The 14,029-nt window shown below is 49.5% G+C and overlaps 1 protein-coding gene across 6 annotated transcripts in view; it reads left to right on the plus strand.

Annotated features, from left to right (window-relative positions):
* The window catches only part of TAF1 (TATA-box binding protein associated factor 1), a 150,468-nt gene that overhangs the window by 94,326 nt on the left and 42,113 nt on the right, over positions 1-14,029 (plus strand). For all 6 annotated transcript variants that reach the window (XM_038416405.2, XM_038416408.2, XM_043491528.1 and 3 more), the window contains 4 exons: positions 1,179-1,390; positions 1,650-1,758; positions 2,430-2,528; positions 10,732-10,909. In XM_038416405.2, the coding sequence (XP_038272333.1) occupies positions 1,179-1,390; positions 1,650-1,758; positions 2,430-2,528; positions 10,732-10,909 (598 nt within the window). The remainder of the gene's footprint in view (positions 1-1,178; positions 1,391-1,649; positions 1,759-2,429; positions 2,529-10,731; positions 10,910-14,029) is intronic.

Genomic DNA, 14,029 nt, shown 5'->3' on the forward strand with positions numbered 1-14,029 from the left:
CTTGGGTTGAGTGCTGTAGCTATTTTTAGAAATCTCACATTGGTACCTTCTTTACGTTTTGTCAAATCTGTGGTGAAAGTGTTCTTAAAACAAACAAGATGTGCTGGATCATCATCCGAGACTGCTATAACATGAAATATATGGCAGAATTTGGGTAAAACAGAACAGGAGACATACAGTTCTCCCCCAAGGAGTTCAGTCACAACTTTAATTAAACGCATAATTTTTTTTAACAAGCATCACCGGCATGGAAGCGCGTCCTCTGGAATGGTGGCCGAAACATGAAGGGGCATACGAGTGTTTAGCATAACTGGCATGTAAATACCTTGCAAAGCCAGCTACAAAAGTGCCATGCAAATGCCTGTTCTCACTTTCTGGTGACACTATAAATAAGAAGCAGGCAGCAGTATCTACCATAAATGTAAACAAACTTGTTTGTCTTAGTGATTGACTGAACAAGAAGTAGGACTGAGTGGACTTGTAGGCTCTAAAATTTTACATTGTTTTGTTTTTAAGTGCAGCTATGTAACTAACAAACAAAAAATCTACATTTGTAAGTTACACTTTCACAAGAGATTGCACTACAGTACTTGTCTGCGGTGAATTGAAAAATACTATTTATTTTGTTTTATCATTTTTACAGTGCAAATATTTGTAATCAAAATAATGTAAACTGAGCACTGTACATTTTGTATTCTGTGTTGTAATAGAAATCAATATATTTGAAAATGTAAAAAAAATCCAGTAATATTTTAAAAATTTCAATTGGTATTCTATTGTTTAACAGTGTGATTAATCACTATTAATTTTTTTGAATTAATTGCATGAGTTAACTGCAATTAATCAACAGCACTAATTAATTATTTCCTTTATATGTCATCTGGAGCTAGAACATCAGGCCAGTAAGAAGCTGCTATCTTACTGGTAAATTGGTAATTATCTTACCTCTAAATCAAATGGTGGATTCTCTGTCTCTGACTTCAAATTAAGACTAGATGTCTTTCTGGAACTTGTACTTTAGCCAAGTACAAATTATACAGGGCTTAAAACTGATAGTTGGGTGAAATTTAATGATTTGTGATATGTGAGAGGTCAGACTATAGATGATCTATAGTTCCCATCTGGCCTTCAACTTCTGATTAAATTTTAATTGTTCACCTTGTTGATCTTTTCTGCAGTTAAAATGTGGAGCCTGTGGTGCAATTGGACATATGAGAACTAATAAATTCTGTCCCCTCTACTACCAAACGAATGCCCCACCCTCCAACCCTGTTGCCATGACAGAGGAGCAGGAGGAAGAGCTGGAAAAGACAGTCATTCACAATGATAATGAAGAGCTTATCAAAGTGGAGGGGACCAAAATTGTCCTTGGAAAGCAACTGATTGAGAGGTGAGGGCAGGACTGGAGGTGCAGGGATGGGGGGGTGAGAATGGCAGTCTCTGGTCTGATGCAAAAGACATACACATCACAGGTGCGGTAGACACAGGAATAAAGTGGCTGGGTTTTAGATATATTGTTGATGATGTAGTATTTAAATCCTGATCGAGTTTGGTATCGTACCAGATGGGATCAGTGCTAATTCTGAGGTGTAAACAGTCTTGTTGGTAAGAGATGCAAAGGAAATAAGAGGTCTATTTCTTTTCTCTAGTGCAGATGAGGTTCGCAGGAAATCACTGGTCTTGAAGTTTCCTAAACAACAGCTTCCTCCAAAGAAAAAGCGGCGAGTTGGGACCACTGTTCACTGTGATTACTTGAATGTGAGTGTAGATGTAATTAGGTCAATTTTAGTCTCTTCATGTCCAATTATTAAATGTACGTTTTAGTCATGGGTATTTTTAGTAAAAGTCATGGACAGATCATGGGCAGTAAACAAAAATTCATGGCCTGTGACCTGTCCATAACTTTTACTATATAGCCCTAACTATAACTTGGGTGGGGGATGCGGGTTCTCAGGAGGGGGTTTCGGGGAGGTCTGTGGGTGCTCGGGGTGGGGCAAGGGCAGTGGCATGTGACCCAGGACCCCTTCTGGGCGGGGGCACAGGGCCTGCAGGCGTGGGCAGTGTGTGGAGCCCCTTGGCCCCCCCGTCTAGGAGCTGCAGGGCTATGCCAGTGGGAGCCAGGGAGCTGCACCCTGAGCCCCCTCCTACACACCCAAACTGTTGAAGCTGGCCCAGGGGCTGCCTGGCTTGGGTAGCACCTGAGCCATCACCAGCTGCTGCAGAAGTCACAGAAAGACTCGCAGACTTATCCATTGTCCATCCTGTTCAGTCCTTGCACTGCTCCTGGCCATCCATAGTACAGCACATGAGGCATGTATCTGCATATCCACCCATAGAATTAATAAACTAAACCTACAGAGAACTTGTTTAGATTTATATTTTGTGTTTTGGAAGTGCCTTAACTTCCTACTTCTATCTGATTTCTTCAGCGGCCTCACAAGTCAATCCATCGGCGACGAACAGACCCGATGGTAACTTTGTCATCCATTCTAGAGGGCATTATCAACGATATGAGGGATCTTCCCAATGTAAGTTTAGGCCGTATGGTCAAAGCTCTGTGTCCTGAGTAGGCTCATAGAATGAGTTATGTGGCTGAATCTGAGACCCCAGAATTACGCAACACTATCCCCACAAGCATTGTCCCTGCTTCTTTGGTCCAGTCTAATCAGACTTGCATCCTTTGAATATTGCCCTCAAATCTTCAGTTTATTGTGCTGCAGGTTGTTTTCAGTAAGAGTAACTGAATCATAGATGTCTAGGCAGTATGGTAACTGGAGCTTTTGGATTCAGGGAAAGCAGTTAAGCCTTTTTTGCACTGGAAAGCAGAGATGTATCATCTCCCATTTCCCTCCTGTCATCTGAGCAGTAAAGTGGGAAGAGGATCAGTCTGGGGAGAAAGGGTTGTATTTTTCATTCCCACTCCATTATCTGTTACTAATCCAACAATTAGTAGGTAAATTAGCTTCATGTTTCTTTTTAAATGATCAGCAGTGGAATAATTCACAATGTTGACATTGTGTCATAGTTAAACTTCAGACTCAACACCCCACTGATAGGCCTTTTGCATTCTGACCTACATTTTCAAAGTTGTCACCTGACTCATAGACATTATTGTATTGGCTTACATTTCTTTTACACTTTGAAGATTATCTTTGCCATCTTTGTAAGGATTAGTGAATTTTTTTAAAATAAAAGCTTAGAATTTCTGGAGCATAATTATAGAGCAGATACAAAAAGGACAATTGTGCAGCAATTTATACAGCTTTATAATTGTATTATATGTGGGACTTTGGAGAGAGCTATTGAATATCGACTTGTTCTTCGAGTGATTGCTCATGTGTATTCCACAATAGGTGTGCGTGCTCGCCAAGTACACCAGTGTTGAAAGTTTTTCCCCTACCAACACCTGTAGAGGGGAGCACCCCAGCAATCCCTGGAGTGGCGCCTCCATGGCGTGGTATAAGGGGAGCTGCATGCTCCCCCCACCCTCAGTTCCTTCTTGTTGCCAGTGAAAGTGCATTGGAACTATTCTGCTCCAGCTTTGCTGTAGCTCGTCCCCAGAATTTTTCGTTCGTTCAGTGTTAATACCTGTAGTTAGGTTTCAGAGTAGCAGCCGTGTTAGTCTGTATTCGCAAAAAGAAAAGGAGTACTTGTGGCACCTTAGAGACTAACAAATTTATTTGAGCATAAGCTTTCGTGAGCTACAGCTCACTTCATCGGATGCATTTGGTGGAAAATACAGTGGGGAGATTTATATACACACACAGAGAACATGAAACAATGGGTTTTATCATACACACTGTAAGGAGAGTGATCACTTAAGATGAGCCATCACCAGCAGCCGGGGGGGAAAAGGAGGAAAACCTTTCATGGTGACAAGCAAGGTAGGCTATTTCCAGCAGTTAACAAGAACATCTGAGGAACAGTGGGGGGGGGTGGGGGGGGAGAAATACCATGGGGAAATAGTTTTACTTTGTGTAATGACTCATCCATTCCCAGTCTCTATTCAAGCCTAAGTTAATTGTATCCAGTTTGCAAATTAATTCCAATTCAGCAGTCTCTCGCTGGAGTCTGTTTTTGAAGTTTTTTTGTTGAAGACTAGCCACCCTCAGGTCTGTAATCGAGTGACCGGAGAGATTGAAGTGTTCTCCGACTGGTTTTTAACCTGTAGTTAGTTTGCTGTTCAGTTAGTTTGAGTGCCTGGGCCAGGGCATGCCCTGCGCCCTGGGTTTTAAGTCATGCAACAGTTGTAGGTGATCTGTGCCAAGGAGTGACCTGCATGCAGACTGTTTACACTGTTTGGGAGAAACCCATATCAGCGATCGTTGCAAGATTTGCAAGTCATTAAACCTTGGACTGAGAGATTAGGCTTTGGGCTATTCTGATGGAGTTGGCACTGACCCTGACTCCAGTGCGCTGCTCCGAGTCGGCACCAGGCACTGCGTCATCGGTGCATGGTGACCTTTTGGTGCCTTTGACCAGTCGGCACTGCTCCCTGTCCACGGGGCATAAGAAGGCAAAGAAAATGCCTTCATCACAGCGACACCGAGGGAAACCAGGAGCAGAGACTAGACCCATGTTGGGCAGTCCTTGATCCCCTCCAGCCTCTAGGCCTCTGACTCACGTAGAGTGGAGTAGCCCAGCCACTTTGGATCAAGCCTCCCCGGATGTCTGGATGCCCTCCGGTGTGCGGCGACCTTCCGGAGCCTTCGACCAGTGGGCACTGCTCCCCGTCCATGAGGCACAAGAAGGCAAAGAAAATGCCTTCTTTGCAATGGCACCAAGGAAAACTGGGGCAGAGACTAGACCCATGTCGGGCAGTCCTCGATCCCCTCCGGCCTCTAGGCTTCCAACTCGCGTAGAGTGGAGTAGCCCGGCCGCTTTGGAAATGCTGGAGGCCTGCAGATGGCCCTGGACGTCATGTCCATGCCAGTACCAGGAGCACTGCCGATGTCGGCACCACGCTCCAGGGGCAAGCCACCGCTGGGTTTTCCACAGTCGCCCCCAGCTCAGCACCAGTCTCGGTCCAGGGAATGTTCCCTATGCCATTTGCCGCCCAGCGACAGTTCAGGGTGTAGTCCACGTGGATTGCCCTTAACTCCCACCAGACTGTCTGGTTGGGTACTGTCCGATCGAGACTCTCGGTACCGCTTTGCGTCACTGAGTGAGTACCGACGGGACTGAGGCAGATGTCGCCAGAGGTCCTCGTCTCATAGGATTACTGCGGCCGGTCACGGCACGAACATCGACACCATTCCCGCTCTGAATCCTGCTCCAAGACTCCGCCAAGGCATCACCTCCGCAGCCCAGGGCGTTGATCGCCGGCACCTTGCCAATGCGGGTCTGCCCATTGGAGCTGATTGTGGAGCAGCAGCTACAGTCGGTAACAGTTCTCTGCATCGAGATCGCGGTCCCGTGGGTGATGTCGCTCCTCGCACTGCTGTTCCTCCTGGTCCCATGGCAGCGACAGGTCTTTCTTCAGCCCAGCCTTTGCTCGTACTCGCCCTTCCATGCGACAGGCCAGCCAGACCGAACAGCCGGGTCCGTCGTTGCTGCAGACAGTGCACTGGCACCGGGCCCTGTGGCCGGCCCAATGGTACCAGTGGGCACCGTGGCCCGACACAGCCCCCGGTGGGGGTCCACTCGGTAGTCAGAGCCTCAGAGGCACCGTCGGCCTCCCTCTGCAGACCTCCGAGGAAGGGGTCGGTGGGACATATGTCCTCGCCACCGTGCCTGGAGTCCGACCTCGTGATGCATCCTCCGGTGCCGGCGGACACCCAGAGCACCGTGCCAGCCTTCTCGCCCTCCCCGGATGAGGCGATAACAGCCCTTCCCCCCTCCGTCCCACAGGAGGACTTTAGGGCCCATCAAGAACTTTTAAAAAGGGTGGCATCAAGCCTCCACCTCCAGGCAGAGGAGTTGGAGGAACCCTTGGGCTCCCTGTTCAACGTGCTGTCCTCTTCGGCACCGGGCAGGGTAGCTTTGCCCCCCCATGAAGGGATGGCAAAAATTTCAAATGCCTTGTGGCAAACACCGGCTTCGCTGGCCCCCATCTCTGAGAGGGCAGAATGCAAGTACTTTGTACCTGCCAAGGGGCACAAGTACCTCTACACCCTCCCGGCACCCAACTCCCTGGTGGTCAAGTTAGTCAACTACAGGGATCGGCGGGGCCAACCAGCCCCTACCCCGAAAAATAAATATTCGCGGAGGCTGGACTCTTTCGGGAGAAGGATTTATTCTTCCTCGAGTTTTCAGTTGAGGGTGGTAAACCACCAGGCGCTCCTGGGCAGGTACAAATTCAATTTGTGGGGTTCCCGGCCTAAGTTTGAGGATTCCCTCCAGGAGCGCGATAAGAAAGTTCAAGGTGCTGGTGGAGGAGGGTACGGCGGCTGCCAGGGCATCACTGCAAGCAGCTTTGGATGCGGCGGACACGGCAGCATGGTCCATGGCCTCCGCGGGGTCCATGAGAAGGGCGTCATGGCTCCTGCTGTCCAGTGAAGCGCAGACTGCCATGCAGGATCTCCTGTTTGACGGCAAAGCTCTGCTTGCGGAACAAACGGATACAAAGCTGCATGGCATGAAGGACTCCTGCACGACCCTCCAGACTCTGGGTCTCTATGTCCCGGCTCCGGCCAAATCTAAGTTTAGGCCGCAGCAGACCCCGCTCAGGCCTCCCAGCCAAAGTACGATGCCTCCTATAACAAGTCGAGGGTCTATAAAAGGCGCCCTCAGAGACAGTCGTGGTCTGCCCCGCAACCTGGGTTCTCCAAGGGCAAACAGGTGGGGAAAAGGCGGTTATGAGGGGACACTCGGGGGCACCCTGCCAGTTCTCCCCAAGGATCCCTCCTCAGTGAAGCTTCCCTTCTATAATCAGTTGTGTGCTTTCCTCCCAGAGTGGTCACGGCTGAAAGGCCAAAGGAAGACTCAGGCCCATCCTGGACCTGCAGGATCTAAACCAGTTCATGGTGAGGCTCAAGTTCCACATGGTCTCATTGGCCTCCATCATCCCTGCCCTGGGGACTGGTACGCTTCCCTTGATCTGCAGGACACGTACTTCAACATTCACATTTTCGAGGGGCACAGACGCTTCCTCCATTTTCTGGTGGGGCAGAATCACTACCAGCTTGTGATCCTTCCTTTTGGCCTATCAGCTGCCCCCAGGGTATTTACAAAATGTATGTCGGTGATAGCGGCCTACCTCAGGCGCTGGGGTCCAGATCTTTCCTTATCTGGATGATTGGCTGATCAAGGGCAGCTCCTGGTCGCAGGTGAGGGATCACATGACACTTCTTCTGTCCACGTGCGCCACCCTGGGCCTGTTGGTAAACGATGCCAAGTCCATGTTAGTCTCGGTCCAACGCATAGTGTTTATTGGTGCGCTCCTGGACAACTCGTCGGCCGCAGCCTCTCTCCCACTGGACAGGTTTGAGACCCTGAAAGGGCTCATCGACTCAGTCACAACGTTCCTGGTGACTACGGCCAGAGCGTGCCTCCCACTATTGGGTCACATGTCGGCATCACGTATGTGGTCCGTCATGCCAGACTCCGAATGAGGCCCCTCCAGCTCTGGCTGGCCTCGGAGTTCTCCCAGTCCAGAGACAGGATGAACAAGGTCCTCACCGTGCCAGACTCTGTGATCGCCTCACTGTGGTGATGGTCCACCCCAAGCAACATGCTCCCAGGGGCCCTGTTCTGGGACAGGACCCCATCGCTGGAGCTGATGTCCAATGTGTCGGACCTGTGTTGGGGGGCCCATGTGGGGAATGTTCAGACCCAAGGCCTGTGGTCAGCACAGGATCTGTCCCTACACATAAACGTCAAGGAACTCAGGGCGGTACGCCTGGTGTGCATGGCCTTCCGCTCTCACCTGCAGGGCAAGGTGGTCAGGGTCCTCACGGACAACCCGGCCTCGATGTTCTATATCAACAGGCAAGACAGGACCCAGTCCTCTGCTTGTGAAGCCCTCAGGCTGTGGGATTTCTGTATAGCCCACGACATCTGCCCGAGGGCCTTCCATCTGCCGGGCGCCTGAAACGCAGGGGCAGATTGCTTGAGCAGGGACTTCTCCTCCCAACACGAGTGGTCTCTCCACCTGGAAGTGGCTCACCAGGTCTTCCATGTGTGGGGAACTCCCCATGTGGACCTGTTTGCAATGCGGCAGAACCGACGCTGTCCCCGGTTCTGCTCCGGGGGGGACTGGGAAGGGGCGCTATCTCTGATGCCTTCTTCCTGTCCTGGTCAGGCCAGTTTCTCTATGCCTTCCCCATGTTCCCACTGATCAGCAGGGTCCTGAAGAAAATAAATATGACAAGGCACGGGTCCTCCTGATTAGCACACCGTGGCCCAGGCAACATTGGTACGGGACCCTCAGGGGTTGCTTTGCTGTGGCCGTTGCTGCTCCGCCCGGATCTGCTCTCCTAGGCCCGCCTCCTCCACCCCAACCTAGCAGCTCTCCACCTCACGGCGTGGCTGCTCAATGGTTAGGTAGAGTGGAAAGGTCGTGCTCAGAAGGGGTCCAGCACGTCCATCTGGAAAGGCCCTCCACATGCTGCGCCTACTTGGTAAAATGATCCCGGTTCTCCAGATGGGTGGCCGACCGGGGTGTCTCCCCAGTGGCCGCCCAGATCCAGCTTATCCTGGACTACCTTCTCCACCTTAGACCCCTTGGCCTGGCGCCCTCATCAGCCAAGGTGCACCTGGTGACCATATCAGCCTTCCATCTGCCGGTGCAGGGGCACACGGTATTCCCTCATGCTATGACTGGCCAGTTCCTCAAGGGGTTGGACCATCTTTTCCTGTATGCTATGCCCTCGGTCCCACAGTGGGACCTGAACCTGGTGTTGTCCCGTCTCACGGGGCCCCTGTTTGAGTCGCTAGCCACGTACTCCTGGTCCCACCTCTCGTGGAAGGTAGCCTTCCTGGTTGCTACCATGTCAGCCAGGTGGGTCTTGAAACTCAGGGCCCTGACCTCCGAGCCCCCGTACACGGTTTTTCATAAGGATAATGTTCAGCTCCGCCCACACCCTGCATTCCTCTCTAAGGTGGTCTCCGCCTATCACATGGGTCAGGACATTTTCCTGCTGGTCCTCTGCCCCGAGCCTCACGTGTCCAGTGAGGAATGCTGCCTCCACACGCTCGATGTGTGAAGGACTCTGGCTTTCTACCTCGAGCGGACTAAGCCAATCAGAAAGTCCTTGCAACTGTTCGTTGCCTCAGCTGAGCACATGAGGGGTCGGTCGATCTCCACTCAGCGTCTCTCCAACCGGATCACTTCGTGCATCTGCACCTGTGATGATCTGGTGGGTGTTTCCCCGCCACTGATTGTGAAAGCGCACTCTACTCAAGCGCAGGCCTTGTTGGCTGCATTCCTGGCCCACGTCCCCATCCAGGACATTTGTAGGGCCACCACGTGGTCTTCAGTTCACATGTTCACCTCACACTATGCGATCATCTCCCAAACCAGGAATGACGCTGGGTTTGGCAGGACTGTACTCCATCCTGGGAATTTGTGAACTCCTATCCACCTCCAACAGATATAGCTTGTAATCACCTATTGTGGAATACACATGAGCAATCACTCGAAGAAAAAAAGACAGTTATCTTTTCCGTAACGGGTGTTCTTCGAGATGTGTTGCTCATGTCTATTCTACATCCCGTCCTCCTTCCCCTCTGTCAGAGTTTTCTGGCAAGAAGGAGCTGAGGGTGGGGGGAGCATGCAGCTCCCCTTATACCGCACCATGGCGGCGCCACTCCAGGGGTTGCTGGGGCACTCTTCCCTATGGGTACTGCTAGGGGAAAAACTTCCGTCACTGGTGCACGTGGCAAGCGCGCACACCTATTGTGGAATTGACATGAGCAACACATCTCGAAGAACACCAGTTATGGAAAAGGTAACTGTCTTTTTCTGGTTTTTAGGTAGAGCTGAAATTGATTTTAAAGAATTAGCCAAGATTTACAAAATAGGAACCTAAAGTTAAGTTTCTAATTTAGGCTCCTATGTAAGTAAACCTACTTTCAAAAGTGCTGAACAACCAGTAACTCCCATTGAAGTCCTTGAGGGACGCTTCTTCCTCAGAAAGAAAAGGAGTACTTGTGGCACCTTAGAGACTAACAAATTTTATTTGAGCATAAGCTTAAGTGAGCTGTAGCTCATGAAAGCTTATGCTCAAATAAAATTGTCAGTCTCTAAGGTGCCTACAAATACTCCTTTTCTTTTTGCGGATACAGACTAACATGGCTGCTACTCTGAAACTCTTCTTCCTCAGAGTGGTGGCAAAGTCATAATAGAATAGTAAATTTTGTGGAGAGAAAAAAAAATACCACAGTCACATACAGGTGATCTTCAGTATGTGTAGTATGTAGGTATGTCTACACAGCATTTTGGAGCACGCCTCCCAGTCTGGGTTGACAGACTTGGGGTAGTGGGGCTCGCACTAGCACTCTAAAAATAGCTGTGCAGACAGCGCTTTGAAGTTGCGGGTTGGGTTCTGAAGACTAAGGAGGTGGGTAGACATCAGAGCCCAAGTCTGAGTCCAACCTGAACTTCAAAGTGTTGTCTATGCAGCTATTTTTAGAGTGCTAGCTTGCGCCCCGATACCCCAAGTCTGTCGACCAGACTGGGAGGCTCACTCCAAAATGCCATGTAGATGTACCCTAAAGGGCCTCTCATCTGCTCGCTATTCTGCTTGTGGAGGTTGATGGGACTGAATGCCTATTCTTTGTATTTCTCAGACATACCCATTTCACACGCCTGTTAATGCAAAGGTCGTGAAAGACTATTACAAAATCATTACACGGCCTATGGACCTACAGACCCTGCGTGAGAATGTCCGCAAACGTTTATACCCTTCCCGGGAAGAGTTCCGTGAACATCTGGAGCTGATTGTGAAGAACAGTGCAACGTACAATGGTAGGAAGCTCCCTAAAACACTGAGGTTCAGTTTGTCTTCTGGTGAGCTGTGTTACACTGTGATGGGAATTGTGCATATGCCTTGTATATGCAATTGGGTGGCATGGGAGGGGGAAAACTCTCATACTCTGCAGGGAAAAGATGAAAGCAGCAAAGTTAATGCTATTGAAATGGATAAGATGAATATAACAGACTTCTTCAAAGATGATATGATGACAATAAATTAGTCAGCTTGTTATAAATTTGGAAGGAGTGAACTCTAAACTTTGTCTATACAGAACAAAATAAGAGGCTTGGGCAGTTAGGAAGTAATGAAGGCTTTATCAGTAGGAGGTCAGATTTGTGGGAGGAGGTATCCTGTTAATTTCTGGCCATAACCTGAGCTCTGTCCACAAGTGAAGCCAAAATGAGTCATTCTTGGTAGAGTGCACTTTATGATAGGATCATCCTTCTCTTTTCTTTCCAACTTTGATCAGCAGTGAGATAGTTACCAATGTTAGTATTTACATTGTCATATTATGCTTCAGAGTCTACACATTCCTTAAAGTGAATTGGGGCAATTTACACCTCTCAAGGCTATTACTTAATATTCTGCAGACTGAGGAGTAGCCTTCATTAGAAAGGCTTTGTCTAGACTACCACTTTTGTCGGTAAATCTTTCGTCAGTCAGGGGTGTGGGAAAAAAAACACCTCCCTGACCGACATAAGTTTCATCGGCAAAAGTGCTGGTGTGGAAGCGCTGTGTCGGCATGACTCTACTGCTGACGTCGTTAACGCCAATAATTGGGGGATGGTTTAATTATGCCGACGGGAGAGCTCTCTCCTGCTGGCAAAGAGCAGCTACATGGGAGACCTTACACTGGCACAGCTGTAGCGGTGCAGCTGTGCTGCTGTAAAGTCCATAGTGTAGATATAGCCAAAGGCTTTGCTGATACAGCTATGCCTGCAGAACCCCCCAGTGGAGACTTAGACCCTCCGCCCCCGGAGTTTATACCAGCAAAAGGACTTGCCAGGATAGCTGTTTGCATGGGGGTTTTCATAGAATCATAAAATATCAAGGTTGGAAGGGACCTCAGGAGGTCATCTAGTCCAATCCCCTGCTCAAAGCAGGACCAATCCCCAACTAAATCATCCCAGCCAGGGCTTTGTCAAGCCTGACCTTAAAAACCTCTAAGGAAGGAGAATCCACCACCTCCCTAGGTAACCCATTCCAGTGCTTCGCCACCCTCCTAGTGGGAAAAGTTTTTTCTAATATCCAACCTAAACCTCCCCCACTGCAACTTGAGACCATTACTCCTTGTTCTGTCATCTGGTACCAGAGCTTGTTGGCAGAGCTACGTTAGTCAAGGGTGTGGTTCTTTCACACCCTGACCGACGTAAGTATGCTGACCAAATTTTGTGTTGTGGGCTGGCTTAAGGCAGACATCACTATAGTGATTTACATTTGGTTGGTGTTTTCAAGGTTTTCGTCCCAACTAGAAATGTATTTTTGAAAAATGAATCTTTAGATTTTATAGAGCAACATGCAGCTGCTGGGTAAATGTGCTGATTCACTGAAGGACACTGTGAGGCAGCCCTATTGTGACTCCTGTTAACACAGCTTTTTATCTGACAAGTATTTTTAAAAATATTAGGCACTATATAAGCGCTAAGCCTTGCCCTTTCTAGGCCCCATGTATTCAGCAGCAAACAGGATTTAAACTCAGGTAGGCATCCCTGGATTCTGTAGTAGTCTGGGAAATCTGTAGCCGCTTCATTCACAAAGGAAGCACAGTCTTCGCTCAGTTGGCTTTCCATGTTTTCTTCACAAACACGAGGGCTAGAATAATAGGTTCTTCAAATGCTTGCTCATGTCGATGTCAGGATGAGTGTGTGCTGTGTGCACAGTAGCTGGAAGGTTCTTCCCCTAGCAGTACCCGTCAATTTGGCTCAGGCGCCCCCTGGAGTTGTGCCTCCATGGTGCCGTTTATAGGGTCCTGCCAACCCACTGCCACTTCAGTTGCTTCTTAATGCCTGTGACGGTTAGCCGGAATGTTCATTCTCTCTTGTTTCGGCAAGCCTTTCTCCCTAGTAGTCTTCAGACTTTTCTCCTGTAAATAGTTAAATCAGTAGGTAGTAGTAGTAGTAGTAGTAGTTAGTCAGTATATAGTTAGATTTCCAGTAGGGAATTGTTCTGGGGGTACCCCTCGTCATGTCTCTCCCCAGTACTGGAGCATGCCTCAGTCCCTGGGGTTTAAACCTTGTGCAGCTTGTAGCAAGCCTATGCCCAGGAGTGACCCGCACACTTCCTGCTTAAAGGGGGAGTTTAGGGGAATTGCATCAAAAGGACTGTTGCACTGGAGTTGGCCTCCACACCAGAAACCTTTGAGGCAGTGACAGAACTTATCGCATTCACGGTGCTGCCTTCTCCACCTAGGCAAGACAAGGGACCGAGCTCAAAAGCAGCGGCACACCCGAGACCCTTGGTGCCGTCCCGAGGCAAGCCAGCAATGCTACCATGTCGTTCGCCATCCCCTCGGCACTGGTCACTGCTGCTCTCTGGCAGTGGACAGGCAAGGGAGCCATACCGGTCCCCAAGCTCCTGACACTGGACTCAAAACAGTCGAGAGCATTTCTACCAGAGTTGCATTTTCAGACCTGTTGCGACAACATACAAGGTCTCAGACAATTCCCTACCACCACAGGAAGGAATTGCCTAAAGCTCCTGGGCCACATGGCTGCCTGTACTTGCATAGTACAGCATGTCAGACTGAGACTCCAAGCTCTTCAGGTGTGGCTAGCCTTGGTGTATCGACCAAACCGGGGCAGTCTAGACCAGGTAGTCGCTCTTTGCTAATCGGTTCTTGAGTCTCTCCTATGGTGGCTTAACCTGCAAGTGGTGTGTGCGGGTATTCCCTACTCCAAACCTCAGCCATCCCTGTCACTGGTTACGGACACATCAGCGATGGGTTGGGGAGCACATCTAGGGGAGCTCAGGGCCTCTAGTCCCAAGTGGAGCTCTCCCTTCACATCAACGTCAGAGAGCCGAAGGCAGTCCGTCTGGCATGCCAGACCTTCCAAGCTCACTTGGAGGAAAGATGTGCATCAGTCATGACAGACAATACAACAGCGATGTTTTAT

Source organism: Dermochelys coriacea, chromosome 9, assembly GCF_009764565.3.
Source record: "Dermochelys coriacea isolate rDerCor1 chromosome 9, rDerCor1.pri.v4, whole genome shotgun sequence".
NCBI lineage: Eukaryota > Metazoa > Chordata > Testudines > Dermochelyidae > Dermochelys > Dermochelys coriacea.